Source organism: Protopterus annectens, chromosome 7.part0, assembly GCF_019279795.1.
Source record: "Protopterus annectens isolate FY-2018-M chromosome 7.part0, PAN1.0, whole genome shotgun sequence".
NCBI classification, from domain to species: Eukaryota; Metazoa; Chordata; order Ceratodontiformes; family Protopteridae; genus Protopterus; species Protopterus annectens.
In genome coordinates, this window is record NC_056739.1 from 446,030,834 (window position 1) to 446,045,051 (window position 14,218).

Sequence of the window (14,218 nt, forward strand, 5' to 3'; positions counted from 1 at the left end):
TACTATGGTGCTCATATTTTAGTTTAAAAAAAAACTTCTGTTTAAACTGTAGCAAACTGCTTGTTACAAATGTAACAAACAGTTGCTATAATTTATGCCCTGCCTGCATTGAGTGCTACAGCCTTCAAGTTTTAACAAAAAAATAAATTTTTTTAACCACAGATGAAGTGCTTCACTGCTCAGGATTGACTGCAAATACAATACCAGCTTTTAAAAGATGGTATTCCATTAAAGAGTGATCAGGATTGGATGATCACTCCCCCCAACACATTCTGCCTGGGGCAGTTGCCCATCTCGCAGCACCCTAGCTACACTAGTGTGTGTGTGTGTGTGTGTGTGTGTGTGGGTGTGTGTGGGTGTGTGTGTGTGTGTGTGTGTGTGTGTGTGTGTGTGTGTGTGTGTGTGTGTGTATGTGTATGTGTCTGTACGCGCACATGTGTGTGTGTGTGTGTGTGTGTGTGTGTGTGTGTGTGTCTGTGCGTGTGTGTGTGTGTGTTTGTGAAATATAGCAGCTTAATGCACAAGACTAATTCTTCTTGGCCATATTTTGTGAGTATTAGGTTACATGAACTTACAGAGACTTTAGGTGCATAGACTGTCCATTCTTCCTCATAGAACAAGGTAGTTTAGGATTACCTGATTTGAAGAACTATTTTTAAGTTATGCAGTTCTGGCTGCTATACATAACACAAGCACAAGTTTATAAGTTAAAGTGAAAAGAGATGATAATGATGAAATAGTGGGGAGTTCAAAAAGTAATGAGAAAGTAGGATTTAAGATGCTGGTCCTTAAGGAGTATAAGAACAACCATGCAGAATGCTATATTCATAAAGTAGCAGAACATATTCTGAGAACTAAGTCAACACAGGAATGGAGATTTTTACCAATAAGGATGCCTGTGAGTAAGGGTATAGAAACTAGGCAAGAAAGGGATGCATTCACTGGACAAAATTAGTAAAGGAACCAAGGTTTTGGGAGCAAATAACTAGAGAGGAAAATGTAATGGAGTATGATGAGACTAAGCAGAAGTTTGGACTTCAGGTTGGAGACTACTTTTTCTACTAGAGATAAGTAAGTACAGACAAAGAGAAAGTGAATGGAGATTGTTAAATGAAAGGCCAACTCTTGTAGTTTTTTTAGTTGAGTCTAGAATTGAGAAGAGAGAATAGAAGGTCAATATACAAAAGAACAATGGGAGGACATCTATACAACTTACAAGTACACAACAAATTCCAGAAGGTTTACACAGATATATTTACGCTCTAAGCAGACTTCAGAGAATTCTTCCTCAGACAGATAGCAAATATTGCTGGTGATGGAAGAGAGACAGAAGTAATTGGGAATTTTTTGAGGAAATATTATGAGTTGATAGATTTTAAAATTTCCCTCAGAGTACTGTGTCAGAAAGTTTGGGGATACAAATTGTTGTAACTAAGGAAATTCTTTTTTGTTAAAGGAAATTATTATTTTGCCCTGAGGCATGGGATCTGAATTGCCTAGACACAAGGCCTTACAAATGGTAATGAATTGGCTGCCAAAAAACAATTGCTAGTAAATGGAAACCTAAATATAAGCCATCTATAACTGCAGTACTGACTATTGTAAAGGAGATAAAGGAACAGGAGGTGGGATATTTAAAAAAGGGAAGCTACAAATTACTTAGAAATAGATGGAATTTATGAGAATGATACATGAAGAATAATGTTTAAGAGGAGGAGTGAGGTTTAATGCATACCCCTCAACCTATTAGCTAAATAAATCTTGACAATGCCCCAAAAAATGAAGAGACAAAGGTCCAAAAATAGGGACAGATTTTAAACACTGTCCTTATACACTTAAAAAGTTGGTATGAAGTCTGAAACTCAAATGCCTGTCATTATTTAGTGACTTAAATCCTCATGGATTTGTCAGAAAACCACAAATTTTATGAGGAACAGACCAAAAATGTGAGGGAAAGTCTGGACATTGTAAAAAAATCTGGACAGTCTCACATTTAGTAACATTACCATAAATGTGTAAGGAGAGCAGCATAGGACAAAACACTGTGATGTACTTGAAAAGAACAATAACTATTACCAAGCCTTAATTCATTCACTTTGCTGGCTACTACATATCTTAAGAGAATATAATCATTCCTCCCATCCATATTTGTAAAACCAGTAACAATATGCTGCTTCACTTATCCATGTTTATACACCAGATGTGTGCTTCCATTGTAGAAGTTACATACAGGTGTACTGACAGTCATTCCAAATGAATTGACACTACTGCTCAGCGGCATATCTCTCAACTTTTTAGTCTGGTGTCAGTGATAAAGCAAAAATAAATGGATAAATAAGTAAGTAACAAGGCTCAGATTTTAAATATTGGTCTTATAAACTTAGAAAGTTGCTACAATAATAAGGTTTGTATTAGCACACAATTTCTGAAGTATATAAAGCCTGGAAATCAAATATTAGTTATTCTCTAGGGATTACAATCCTCAGTGATTTACCAGGAATCATAAACAGTTCAAAATATGAGGCTAAAACAGGACATTATGTGAAATCAGGAACATTTGTTCAGCACTGATAAAAAAGGGAAAAAGCAACATTTTTGAAACAGATTGAATTTCATAGCTGCCTTGGATAAATGCAATAATGCTCATAGGAAAGCTGAGGCAATCAAAGCCCTAACTACATTACTTTAACAGTGCTCGATAAAGAAGACTGCAAAATGTCTGAAAAACAGTGGCAAGCAAGGAAGCTTTGAGAAACAATTAGCACCTTTCTTGCCTGATTCAGTGTTTACATGGTCTGGTACAGTTTTGTCACTATGACATAGTCACATGCCATTTCCAGTTGTAATACAAAGTCCAGAACTGCTTTATGAAGATATAGATGGAGACCATTTGTTCTTGTAGGTAACCATGTCCTAATGTTTCACATCTAGTCCGCCTCGAAGAACATGAATTTCTAAAAACAGACAAACATATACATTTGTTAATAATAGAAAAGTAATTGTCATAGCCTTTTTTTTCAGACATTTTAACACAGAGATACAAACAAAAAATGGAACTAGGCTATGTTAATATTAAATTTAATTAATTAAATCAAGTTGAGTTAAAATGGCAAGTGAAATTAAATGCTTATAGTCACCCTGGACTAAATGACTCTTGTTCAATTAGTAGTGTGTTAAAATTAAACAGCCTGAGAGGTGAGCAGGTTTAGGTCCCCTAAGCAGCTAAAGAGTGTATGTATATACATGATCCACTTACATATATTTTAGTACATACATTATGTAATTAGGTTTGTTATTAGATGTATGTTAGTATAATTTTTGAAAAAAAATTTTAAAAACTTGGTCTACACATGTTCTTTACTAGTTATAGGTGCTATTTGAATGGATGAGTAAACAGCATTAATTAGGATTGTACCATGTAAGTTTGCTGTTAAAATTATATGTACAAACTTTTTAATTTTTTGTAACATTTTAAAATTTGAGATGTTTTTATAGGGGCGATTTCTTTAAATGAAGTTGTGCCAATTAAGTGAACTTTGCTATATATATATATATATATATATATATATATATATATATATATATATATATATATATATGGTTTTATGGTCATTGAATGTATTCTGATGAAGTCAGCTTTTTAGAGCTGACAAAAAGTGCTTAAAATAAATGTTTGCTGCTGACTGCAATCCTGCTACCGTTTTCTTGCTATATTAAGCTGCCAGTCACTTGTGCACCTGGGACTCAGAGTGAGGTATTTTTTCACAACTAGTCAGCAATTTTTCTTTCTCTGAGGTACAGGGACCACAGAAAATGAGAATAACAAAGTGGATACATGAGCACAAAGTCCACTATATGTGAGTACAGAGGAGCTTGCTTACAAGAAAATGTTTTATTAGTGTCACGGTTGCTTATATGGTGACGTGCTTGAATACACACATTATGATATTGTGTACTCTCAAACTTTAGTTTATAAGTTATAGTGACTCAACTGTTGTAATGTTGTTTGAAGTTTAAAGAGTCAAGGAAACATTGTGGATCCATATCTGGCAGATGCAAGAAAATAAATAAAACTAAACTTATACAGCAGAAGGACTGATGGCTGCTTTTTCAAAATGAAAAGCTTACTTGATATAGTGAGTGCACTTGGAAGTCAGAGTGAGACAGATTTTTGTAGCTAGTCAGCAATTGTTTCTCTGAGGTGCAGGGATCTCAGAAATCGAGAATGATAAAGTGGGTACAAGGAGGCAAGGTCCACCATATTACAATACAGAGAGACATGCCTACAAGAAGAATGCATGTTTTTTTACTGTCACAATTGCTCATATAATGAAATGTGTGAATAAACATATTATATAATTGTGTGCTGTCAAGGAATGTAGAAAATATATAAAACTAAAATTATACAGCAGAAAAACTGATGTCTGCTTTTTCAAAATGAAGTTTTTTAAGGGGATTCCCATAATAGCATTAACTATTATAAACAATTAAGTACCTCTTTCTGAACTAGCAACATTCCACAAACAACATCAGAATGTCCAGTTTGGAGTGTGATGCTTTGAAACATTAGTTCATAAGATAATACCTTTTATGAAATGAATCATAAAAAAAGCAGAACACAAAACTTCTTAAAACTGGGGGACATTGTATTAAAGCAAACAGAACTATGTAGAATAAATCCATATGTTGTAACCATGCCTTCACTGCCAGTAACCAAGTTGCAAACTATTTTGCACACTATCCCTCCTCCGCTGGGGGAAAAAAGTTTCTGAAAATATAACAGTGATGGTGGGTTACTGAATGAAACATGTTTTAGCAAGTTTATATCTTCTCAATAACATACTAGCTTGTCAAATTAACTGAAGTATACAAAAAGCGAATAAGGTTATAGGTTTGCAGACATCTATCAAATGCTTTATACACTTAGATGTAATGAATACTAAATGTTATTTTATTTTGATTGTATTTATTTATTTTTGTTGACAGAACAGCATATAATGTAAAATGTCATAGAAACATGCCAACAAATTAAAAAAGACTGTTAATATTTTGGAGAAAGTTGCATGCTTAATATATTACAGAAACAGAGTAGTTGACTGGAAATCTTTCCATATAAATGCCGCTGCTCTTTGCTGGAATCTGAAAATATTGTGCTGGGATTATTTGTTAGGTGCATAGTTAGTTAAAAAGCTTGCAGTCTAGGAGACCATTCATGGTTACCCCAGTGCAGTGTCTGCTTAAGTGATTGGCTCACAGTCATAAAACAGACAAATAGAGACCCAGGGGAATGGCTGGGGTTGATATAATGGTTAGGATGTTTATCTTAGAGACACAACGAATAGGGTTCGATTCTCACCTTTAGTCACTGTCTGGTTATTGGTTATGTATATAATAGTATGCAGACTGACTGTCTAAAATTTACCTACCTATGAAAACACTGTAGTACAGGAAGCAGTTCATTGCATGCGAAAAGAGAACCCTCTACTCATTTCTATAACTGCAATGAGATGAATGTCTGTATTATTACAGAAATATGATCACATATCACATGTCCAGATTCCAAGTGGATGAAAGCATGTACATTTTTTAAAGTTGCTTGTTTCATGCAGCAGTCATTTGTTCACATGTATAGATATGGGTATACTACCATTAACTGAAATTACACTTACCCGAAATCCAAAACCCCGAGATGACTCAACCGAAACATTAATAAACCGAAGAAATGAACCATCAATAATATTAACAGGGAAACTATCCACTTGGCTACCAGGGTGAACTTTGCCCTTTTCCCCAGTACAGTGCGATCTTGGATTTGGTATGTTTAGTTAGGGAGGTGTGGAGGGTGAAGCCCCCCATTTGCATGTGTTAAATTTGTTTTTGTTGTTTTGTTTTGCATCCTGGCAGCCAAGTGGATAATTTCCCTGTTAAAATTATTGGCAGTTCATTGCTTCAGTTTATTAACATTTTGGTGGAGTCGCCTCGGGATTTTGGATAAATGTAATTTCGGTTAATGGTAGTAGATCCATAGATACACATATATGTATGTCTCTCTCTCTCTCTCTCTACATATGGACATAGATAAAGATATATATATATATATATATATATATATATATATATATATATATATATATATATATATATATATCAGCATTATTTTTACCAGCTAAATGAAAAGATTTTTGACCAATTTCACTTGGCTGCACATTCAGAAGATAAAAATAAAATAAGAAATAAAACATTTTTTTGTACAGGGCAAGCCCCAATATACCCCCTGTATCCCTTGCTGCTTAAATTTATACCACCTCAGAGACTGCATAAAACTCTTGAAAGAGAAAACTCCTTGATCTCCACTGTCTGATGATCTTGCATTAAACTTGGGACAGTGTATGTTCATCAAAGTGTGTACTGGTCAATTGAATCACACTGACATAAAATATGATTGGCTACTCAAACTACGGAACACATGCTTTGGGTCTGGTGTGTGTCACCCATGCTCACTGCCATAATTGCAAGCCCAATAACTCTGAGTCCTGCAATTATGAGAAATAAATTGAGATTCATCGACAGATACATTGCCTAAGCTTTTACTGACCTGGTAGTTTGTAAAGGATTATATATGTGGGTATTTGATATGTGACCTTCTAGTTTACTTCTGAAGTAATTTTTAATCTTTTTAAATTTTTTGTCCTAATGTGAATAAATTTTCTCTTTATGGAGTTGGCTTAAGATAGTAAGAGTTGTCTTGTAGATTATGTGCATATTTTATATTTGCAGTGTGTGTAGTTACATTTTTTTATACGACGTTATATTATTCTTTATACTAAAGCTTATGAACATGACATATGTGTTTTATTTTTTAATTCATTGTCATTTATTTATAACACAATTCTCTTAATACTTTATCTGTTAAAATGGTTTCTACCAGCTAACAAACTTCCCTAGTGAAACTGCAATAAATATTATTTTCACTAACGTGAAATATCTGTGCCAAACTGTCTGTGGTACACCCTTAGGCAGTTCTGATCCTGCTTTAATGTTTGATATTTACTGTGTATTTGTATAATGATAAAACTTACACATGCTTTTGGTACCTCATTTAAGAACTTTAATAATGCAAGTCCTATGCATCCATATCTAAACTCTCATTTGAGAGCTACAAAAAGTTTCTAGCTGCATACATTTAGAAAAAAAATAAAGCACTGAGCCAACAGGCAAAAGCATGTACACTTTAAAAGTATATTACTTTTTTTTACAAGGGTCAGGATCAGATCTATTATTACAAAAAAATCTCCAATTAATAAATAATAAATATTGTTAAAATATATAAAATAGCTTGAATATATATATATATATATATATATATATATATATATATATATATATATATATATGGGTCTACTTCTCTTAATCGACAACACAGTTTGTCGAGTAACAGAAGATCAAACCCACTTGAGCGAAAGTGCACATCATTGAAAGTGCACTTTCGCTGAAGCCGATTGTCAAAAAAAACAAAAAATGAAATTGAAACTGTTTATTCAGGGGGGCAAGCCCCCTGCACCCCCCCACACCCCCCTACATAAATATACCAACTCTGAGATCGTACTACAGTGGAGAAAAGGATATATTTCCTTATCCCCACTGTAACCAGCTTATGCAAAAGTGCACTTTCGATATTGTGCACTTTCGCGGAAGTGGGTTCGATCTTCTGTTACTTGACAAACTGTGTTGTCGATTAAGAGAATGGGATCCATATACAGATATATATATATATATATATATATATATATATATATATATGTGTGTGTGTGTGTGTGTGTGTGTGTGTGTGTGTGTATATGTGTGTGTGTATTTGTGTCCCAAGACTCACATTCCACAATCCTAAGCAACCTGGAGAATATCAGGGTCCAACCTAACACTCTTATACTGGGCGACTTCAACTACTCCTCCATTAACTGGGAAAACTACTCATGTACCAATTCACTTGCCCAACATTTTCTGGAATTTATTAATTCCAATGCCCTGGACCAGCTTGTTCTTATCCCCACTAGAGGTAGCAACATCCTTGACCCGGTCATTACTAACATGAGCGACCATTGCTCTACGCCAATAGTCAACTTCTCCCTGGTTAGATCCGACCACAAACTAATCACCTTAGAATTCTGCATCCCACCCCCCCACCCCCCCCCACAAAGTTAACCACCATGAAAAACTTCTCCAAAGCTAACATTGGGCTCCTAAAAACAGAGGTGGCTAACTTCATGGTACCCATGCAATTGGAGAACAGCTGCATGATCCTCAAATCATATACTAATGCCCTGTACAAACATGTACACAAATGCATGGATCTCGCCACGCCCAATAGAACCAAGATGCTCACCTCCAAAAAATGAAGTCAATCTGGTAGTCCCTTGCCATAAACAAACTCTACAACAGAAGGAGGAAACTGATGCAGAAAAAAGTGAAGTCCTAAGACTGGAAAAACTCCCTTATCAGCCTCAACAAAAAGTTGAGATCCCTCATCAAATCCTCTAAAGCTAGCTATGAAAACAGAATTGCAGAAGATAGGAAAGACAACCACAAGAACTTCTATAGTTATGTAAAGAATCGCCACGGCAATGCCCAGATTTTCTCAGAGCTGTTGCATAATGGCACTTCCTATACCAAGCCAACAGATATTGCCAATATACTGGCCGACAGATTCAGTGCCAACTTTACCCCTCTCTCCCCCACTAAAGGACCAATCACAATACCAGTAGATTGCCAGGCACCCAGTTTTACTGCTGCACAGGTTAAAACAGCACTGTCCAAGGCCAAGAATACAGCTTCTGTGGGACCTGACAGTTTCCCTGGCTGTGTTCTGTATGAACTACAGAGTGAACTGGCACCTCACCTGTGTGCCCTGTTCAATCACAGCCTCACCTCAGGCTTTGTCGCTACTGAATGGTGCACTGCTATAGTCATCCCTCTCCATAAAGGAGGAGTGACTACAGACCCTGGGAACTATTGCCCCATTAGCCTGACAAGTCTGATATGCAAAGCTATGGAACACATCATTATGGACCTAATAAACAAGGATATAGGGAATCTCCAAACTCTGGATCCCGCACAGTTTGGTTTTGAGAAGGGTATATCATGCCTGCTCAACCTGGTCGACTTCTTTGAGTCAGTCACCAGAGCTGTGGATGAAGGCAAGGTGGTTCATACAGCCTACCTTGATCTGGCCAAGGCCTTTGATACAATTCCCCACTCAGGAATCATAGAAAAACTCACTAAGCTAGGCATCAACCACTTTATCATTAAGTGGGTTGCAAACTGGCTCACAGATAGAACCCACAGTGTGAAAGATGACTCCAAGTCAGACTGTCGACCAGTCACAAGTAGAGTCCCACAAGGTTCAGTCCTGGGTCCGCTCCTGTTTGGTATCTACTTCTCTGAAGTCCAGGCCAACATGAAGGGACTCTGGCTGACAAAGTTCACAGACAATTGCAAGTTGGATGCCGTAATTAACTCCCCAAGTGATATTGACATCCTACATAAAGGCCTCACTGAGACCAATGACTGGTGTCAGAACCATGACCTTAAGCTCAATGCCAAAAAATGTGTTGCCATCCCCTTTGGGATAATCCAGTTGCCATGAATTACCACATCGATGGTAGTCCACTGAACACAGAAGGCATTATAAGAGATCTGGGAACACAGGTTGACAGCAACCTCTCTTTTGACCATCACATTGCCACTGTGGTCAGAAAGTCCTTCTATGTGGCACATCTCATTACTAAGGGTTTTGCATCCAGGAAGAAAGAGGTCATTGTCTCCCTCTACTCTTCCCTCATTAGGCCAATCATCGAGTACAATGCCCCATTTGGCATGTACCTCACTAGACACCTGCAACAATTGCAGAGGCTGCAAAAGTACCTTACAAATAGGATCCTAGGCCTTAAACAATTGTCCTATATGGACAGACTCAAAAAACTCCAACTATTGTCTGTCTCATATCGCCTACTTAGAGGCGATCTCTGCTTGACTTACAAAGCCATGTCTAACCCATCTCTGTTAGAAATGCTACATCTAAAGAAATCCCAATCCCTCCACACTACACTCTCCAGAGACCTCAACCTCATTACCACAATCAACAGAACAAGCTGGAGGGACAGGTTCATAACCCACAGGCTGCCCAAGCTATGGAATAGACTTTCCATGCATGTCAAGCGGAGCGCCTCACTGGCCCTTTTCAAGAGAAATCTTGATGAGTAGATGGGAAATAGAGAATTCACCCTAGGGATCACTCCAGTGACTCTACTCGACAGAGGCACTGGGAACTAAGGTCGGGTGGCACGATCCCAGGGTAATCCTATGGGCTAGGCTTGTAAAGGCTCCAGGGCCATTAGCCTAGTACACACCTATGAACCTATGAAAGAAGCAATGCAAATTAAGGGGCAATGTCTGGAACAGAGGCAAAAGTTAGTAAAGCATATTTTTCTAAATCATTTAAACTCCTTGCAGACAAAAAAGACTTGTAATAAAATAACTGCATCTTTTAGTAATATGTGAACTATGTTAAACACATATTAATCATACATATGGTTAATACATCAAGTAAATATTTACCTCCTGTGTTTTTCCAGATCCACTGACATCAGAGATCTTATCTGATACAAAATGAGGTTGTCCATGGATCCACTACTAACCCTCAAGAGGTCACCATACAATTCCCTCTCAAAAATAGCTTAAAAGTGAAAGCTGGGGTACACATACTCATTCACTTGATACTAGATCATTCTAAGGTAATACTGCAAATGCACCATAAATAATAATAATGAGAAATATTATTATTCCTCTCCATAAAGGTGGCAATAATAATGACATCCCAAACTTTCACCCTATCACCATCCTATCCCCTATTTCTAAGGTTCTTGAAAAGTGTGTACACCAACAACTCTTACCCTACCTCATCAATAATCAGCTTCTTACCCCCACACAACATGGCTTTAGACCAGGTCATAGTACCTCCACTGCCCTCTTCTCCTTCCTAGAAACAATCAACAAAGCCCGTGACTCTGGTCACTTTGTATCCACTCTTTTCTTCGACCTCTCTAAGGCATTTGACACTATTTCCCACAACCTCCTTCTTCCCAAAGTCTCTAAACTTAACCTATCCCCTTCCTCTACCCAGTGGTTGTCAAGCTATCTCACAAACAGGCAACAAGCAGTTAAATGGAAAAAAGCTACCTCACCCTTCCTTAATACATCCACAGGCATCCACCAAGGTTCCACTCTAGGCCCCCCTACTATTCAACATACTCATAAATGATTTCTTTCAAGCCATTCCTAACTCCAGTCTCAACCAATATGCCAATGATTCTACTATAATCTGTTCCTCCCCTTCCATCACAACTCTTAACAATCTAACACAAGCTGCCTTCTCTTCCACTGAACAGTGGATGCTCGACAACCATCTAACCCTTAATACAGCCAAAACAAAACTTATGTTATTCAATGCATCCAAAACCTCTTCCTTAGACAAACAATCCTTCATAATTATCAGCAATAATAATACCCCCGTGAACTAGTCTATGACACAAAATCACTAAGAATTATCATTGACAATCAACTAAAATTTGATAAGCATCTACAAGCAAATATAAAAAAAAACATAAAAAATTAGGTATGCTTTACCGCCACAGTCGCTTTATCTCTCCCACAACCAGGATTACATTAGCTAATACATACCTCATCCTATCCCTTTTATATGATGCATCTATTCTAACCAGCCTACAATCTTCACTCAAAGCAAAACTCTCATCTTGTTATAACAAAATATCCAAATTTGCGGCATGTCATAGCACCTCTTCTCACCACTGTAATTCCCTTCAGCGACTAAGTTGGCTATAATTACCAAACTTCCTCACATATACCCAGCTCATCCAAGCACACAAACTCATTCATAACCCATCTCACTGCCCCTCCCTAGCAAATACCTTTGAAATGCATAAACCAGATAGACTCCTAAGATCCAATTCCCAAAGCCTAATTAAATTGCATAAACCAACACATCCTGCTGTTAATCAATTGATGTCCTTCTCTCTTGCACACCTCTGGAACTCTCTCCCTTCTCCCATCCGCACTACCAGCAGTCTCTCCTTGTTTAAAACCTCACTGCACTCACACCTTACTTCACAATGGAAATGCTCTTGCTCTCATCCAACCTAATTCTACCACACTTTCTTCCTAACTTTCCAAACTTTGTTGCCTGTCACTACCTCCTAAAGTTGTACATCCCTTGTGACATATTTGACCAATGACTAAAAAATCAAAGAAAAACTACTTACTGAATTAACCTGATGTCATATTCCTAATGAAAATCTTTTTTTATTTCTGTATTATGTATGTAACATCTATTTGAATTGTGCAATATGGGTTTGTACTATACAAAATATGTATTTAACATTTAATTGAAATGTATATTATGGATTTGTGCTCTTTCTGTACTATGTGTTTGTACTTCTCTAGAGCTTTTCACCCCAGGACTCCATTGAAAATGGGCTCCTTGTAGCCCAGTGGACTATACTGGAAAACAAACTGCAAATAAATAATAAATAAAAATAAAATATGGCCCACATTCCAAAAGACTTGCTGACAGTATAAGGGACCACTAAAAACAAGACAAAACTGGCTAGAAAAGAACCCACAAACACTTTTTCTTAGCGTTTTCATTCTCTTTAATGTTTCAACAAATGCTTCATCAGAAAAGTTTGTGAAACACACACACCCCTTAAAAAGACATCAAAATAATCATGTGAAAAAGACAACTAGTGTAAACATAATACTTTTGGTTACTAGTCTGTCATGCTCTAAAGAGCATGTGGTTAACTTTGGTTAAGCAGTATTACTTGTTAGTAATTGATTTGTAACTAAAATACCATAAAAATGTCATCTGCAAATCCTTTGTCTTAGTATAAATCACTTGATATTGATTGATTTATTTAAACCAGGCAGTTTATCAGCATTCAGCCTGATCTGCCAGAGTGTCTCTTTACACTCTAGTAGTGTTTTAATGTCACCACTGAAATCCTCAACAGAAACAGAATCTAATACAAAAAAGAAAATTTCTCGAAATCATTACATGTAACAGTGTGCTTAGCCAACGCATTACTAAAATCCTTCTTCTTGATGTCAAGAAATGTGGGCAGTTAAATAGTGCATAGAAGAAAATTGGAAAGTTATCTTGGGCAACAATGATTTAGTGAAACAAATAGGTAATAGACCTATGTTTTCTTTCAAGAAAACTGTCAACATTAAAACATTATGTGAGAGGAATGAGAATTTGGAATTAAAGAAAAGATCATCATTCCCCACAGGGACTTTCCAATGTGAACACTGTAAGCAATGCTGTCACATTTGTAATTCTTCTTTTGTCCATTTTAAACATTTGGACGTGACTTTATGGGCTAGAGAGATATGACTTTTCATTCAACCATGTGGTGTATGCAGCTATTTGTGAATTATGTTGTTGTTTTTATATAGGTAAAACTATTAGGCAATTAAAAAGAAGAATCTACACTTATTGGCAGTCAAGAAGAAGGATTTTAGTAATGCTTTGGCTAAGCAGAACTTTACAGTTTATCTAGGGTTGCCACCTTTTCAAATGGCCATAGTGGGACATTTTCGGGACACACATCAGATTTTACTGGCCAACACAAACCCACGGTCAGTACAAAGGATAGAACTTTACTTTTTTTGTCTAAATAAAAGCTTATTCTTGTAGAAGTTTAGTTGCTTATCCTGTTTCTTGTAACATTTAGGTATTTTAGATACAGAAATAACTATTTTATGCAACTATTACATAAAATATGGGACATAATTATGTCCTACAATCTCAGGACATTTGCCATTTTTAATATTTTTGGTCAGGACACAACCGCCCAAAGAGGGACTGTCCCTCGCAAAGTGGGACAGGTGGTAACCCTAAGTTTATCGGCTGAATGCCAATAAACAGCCTGGTTTAAATGACTCAATATCAAGTGTTTTTACTAAGACAAAGGATTTGAAGATGAAATTTTTATGGTATTTTAGTTACAAATCAATTGCTAACAAGTAATACTGCTTAATCAAACTTAACTACATGCACTTTAGGACATGAAAGACTAGTAACCAAAAGTATTATGATTTTGGGGCAATGCCCACTTTTAGACTGTTTGCATTAGTTGTCTTTATC

The 14,218-nt window shown here is 36.6% G+C and overlaps 1 protein-coding gene across 1 annotated transcript in view; it reads right to left on the bottom strand.

Annotated features, from left to right (window-relative positions):
* Window positions 1–441: 441 nt before the first annotated feature.
* The window catches only part of LOC122806524 (phospholipid scramblase 1-like), a 194,500-nt gene continuing 180,723 nt past the window's right edge, over window positions 442–14,218 (bottom strand). The window contains exon 7 of the mRNA XM_044077025.1: window positions 442–2,954. Coding sequence (XP_043932960.1) covers window positions 2,928–2,954 — 27 coding nt within the window. The 3' untranslated portion in view covers window positions 442–2,927. The remainder of the gene's footprint in view (window positions 2,955–14,218) is intronic.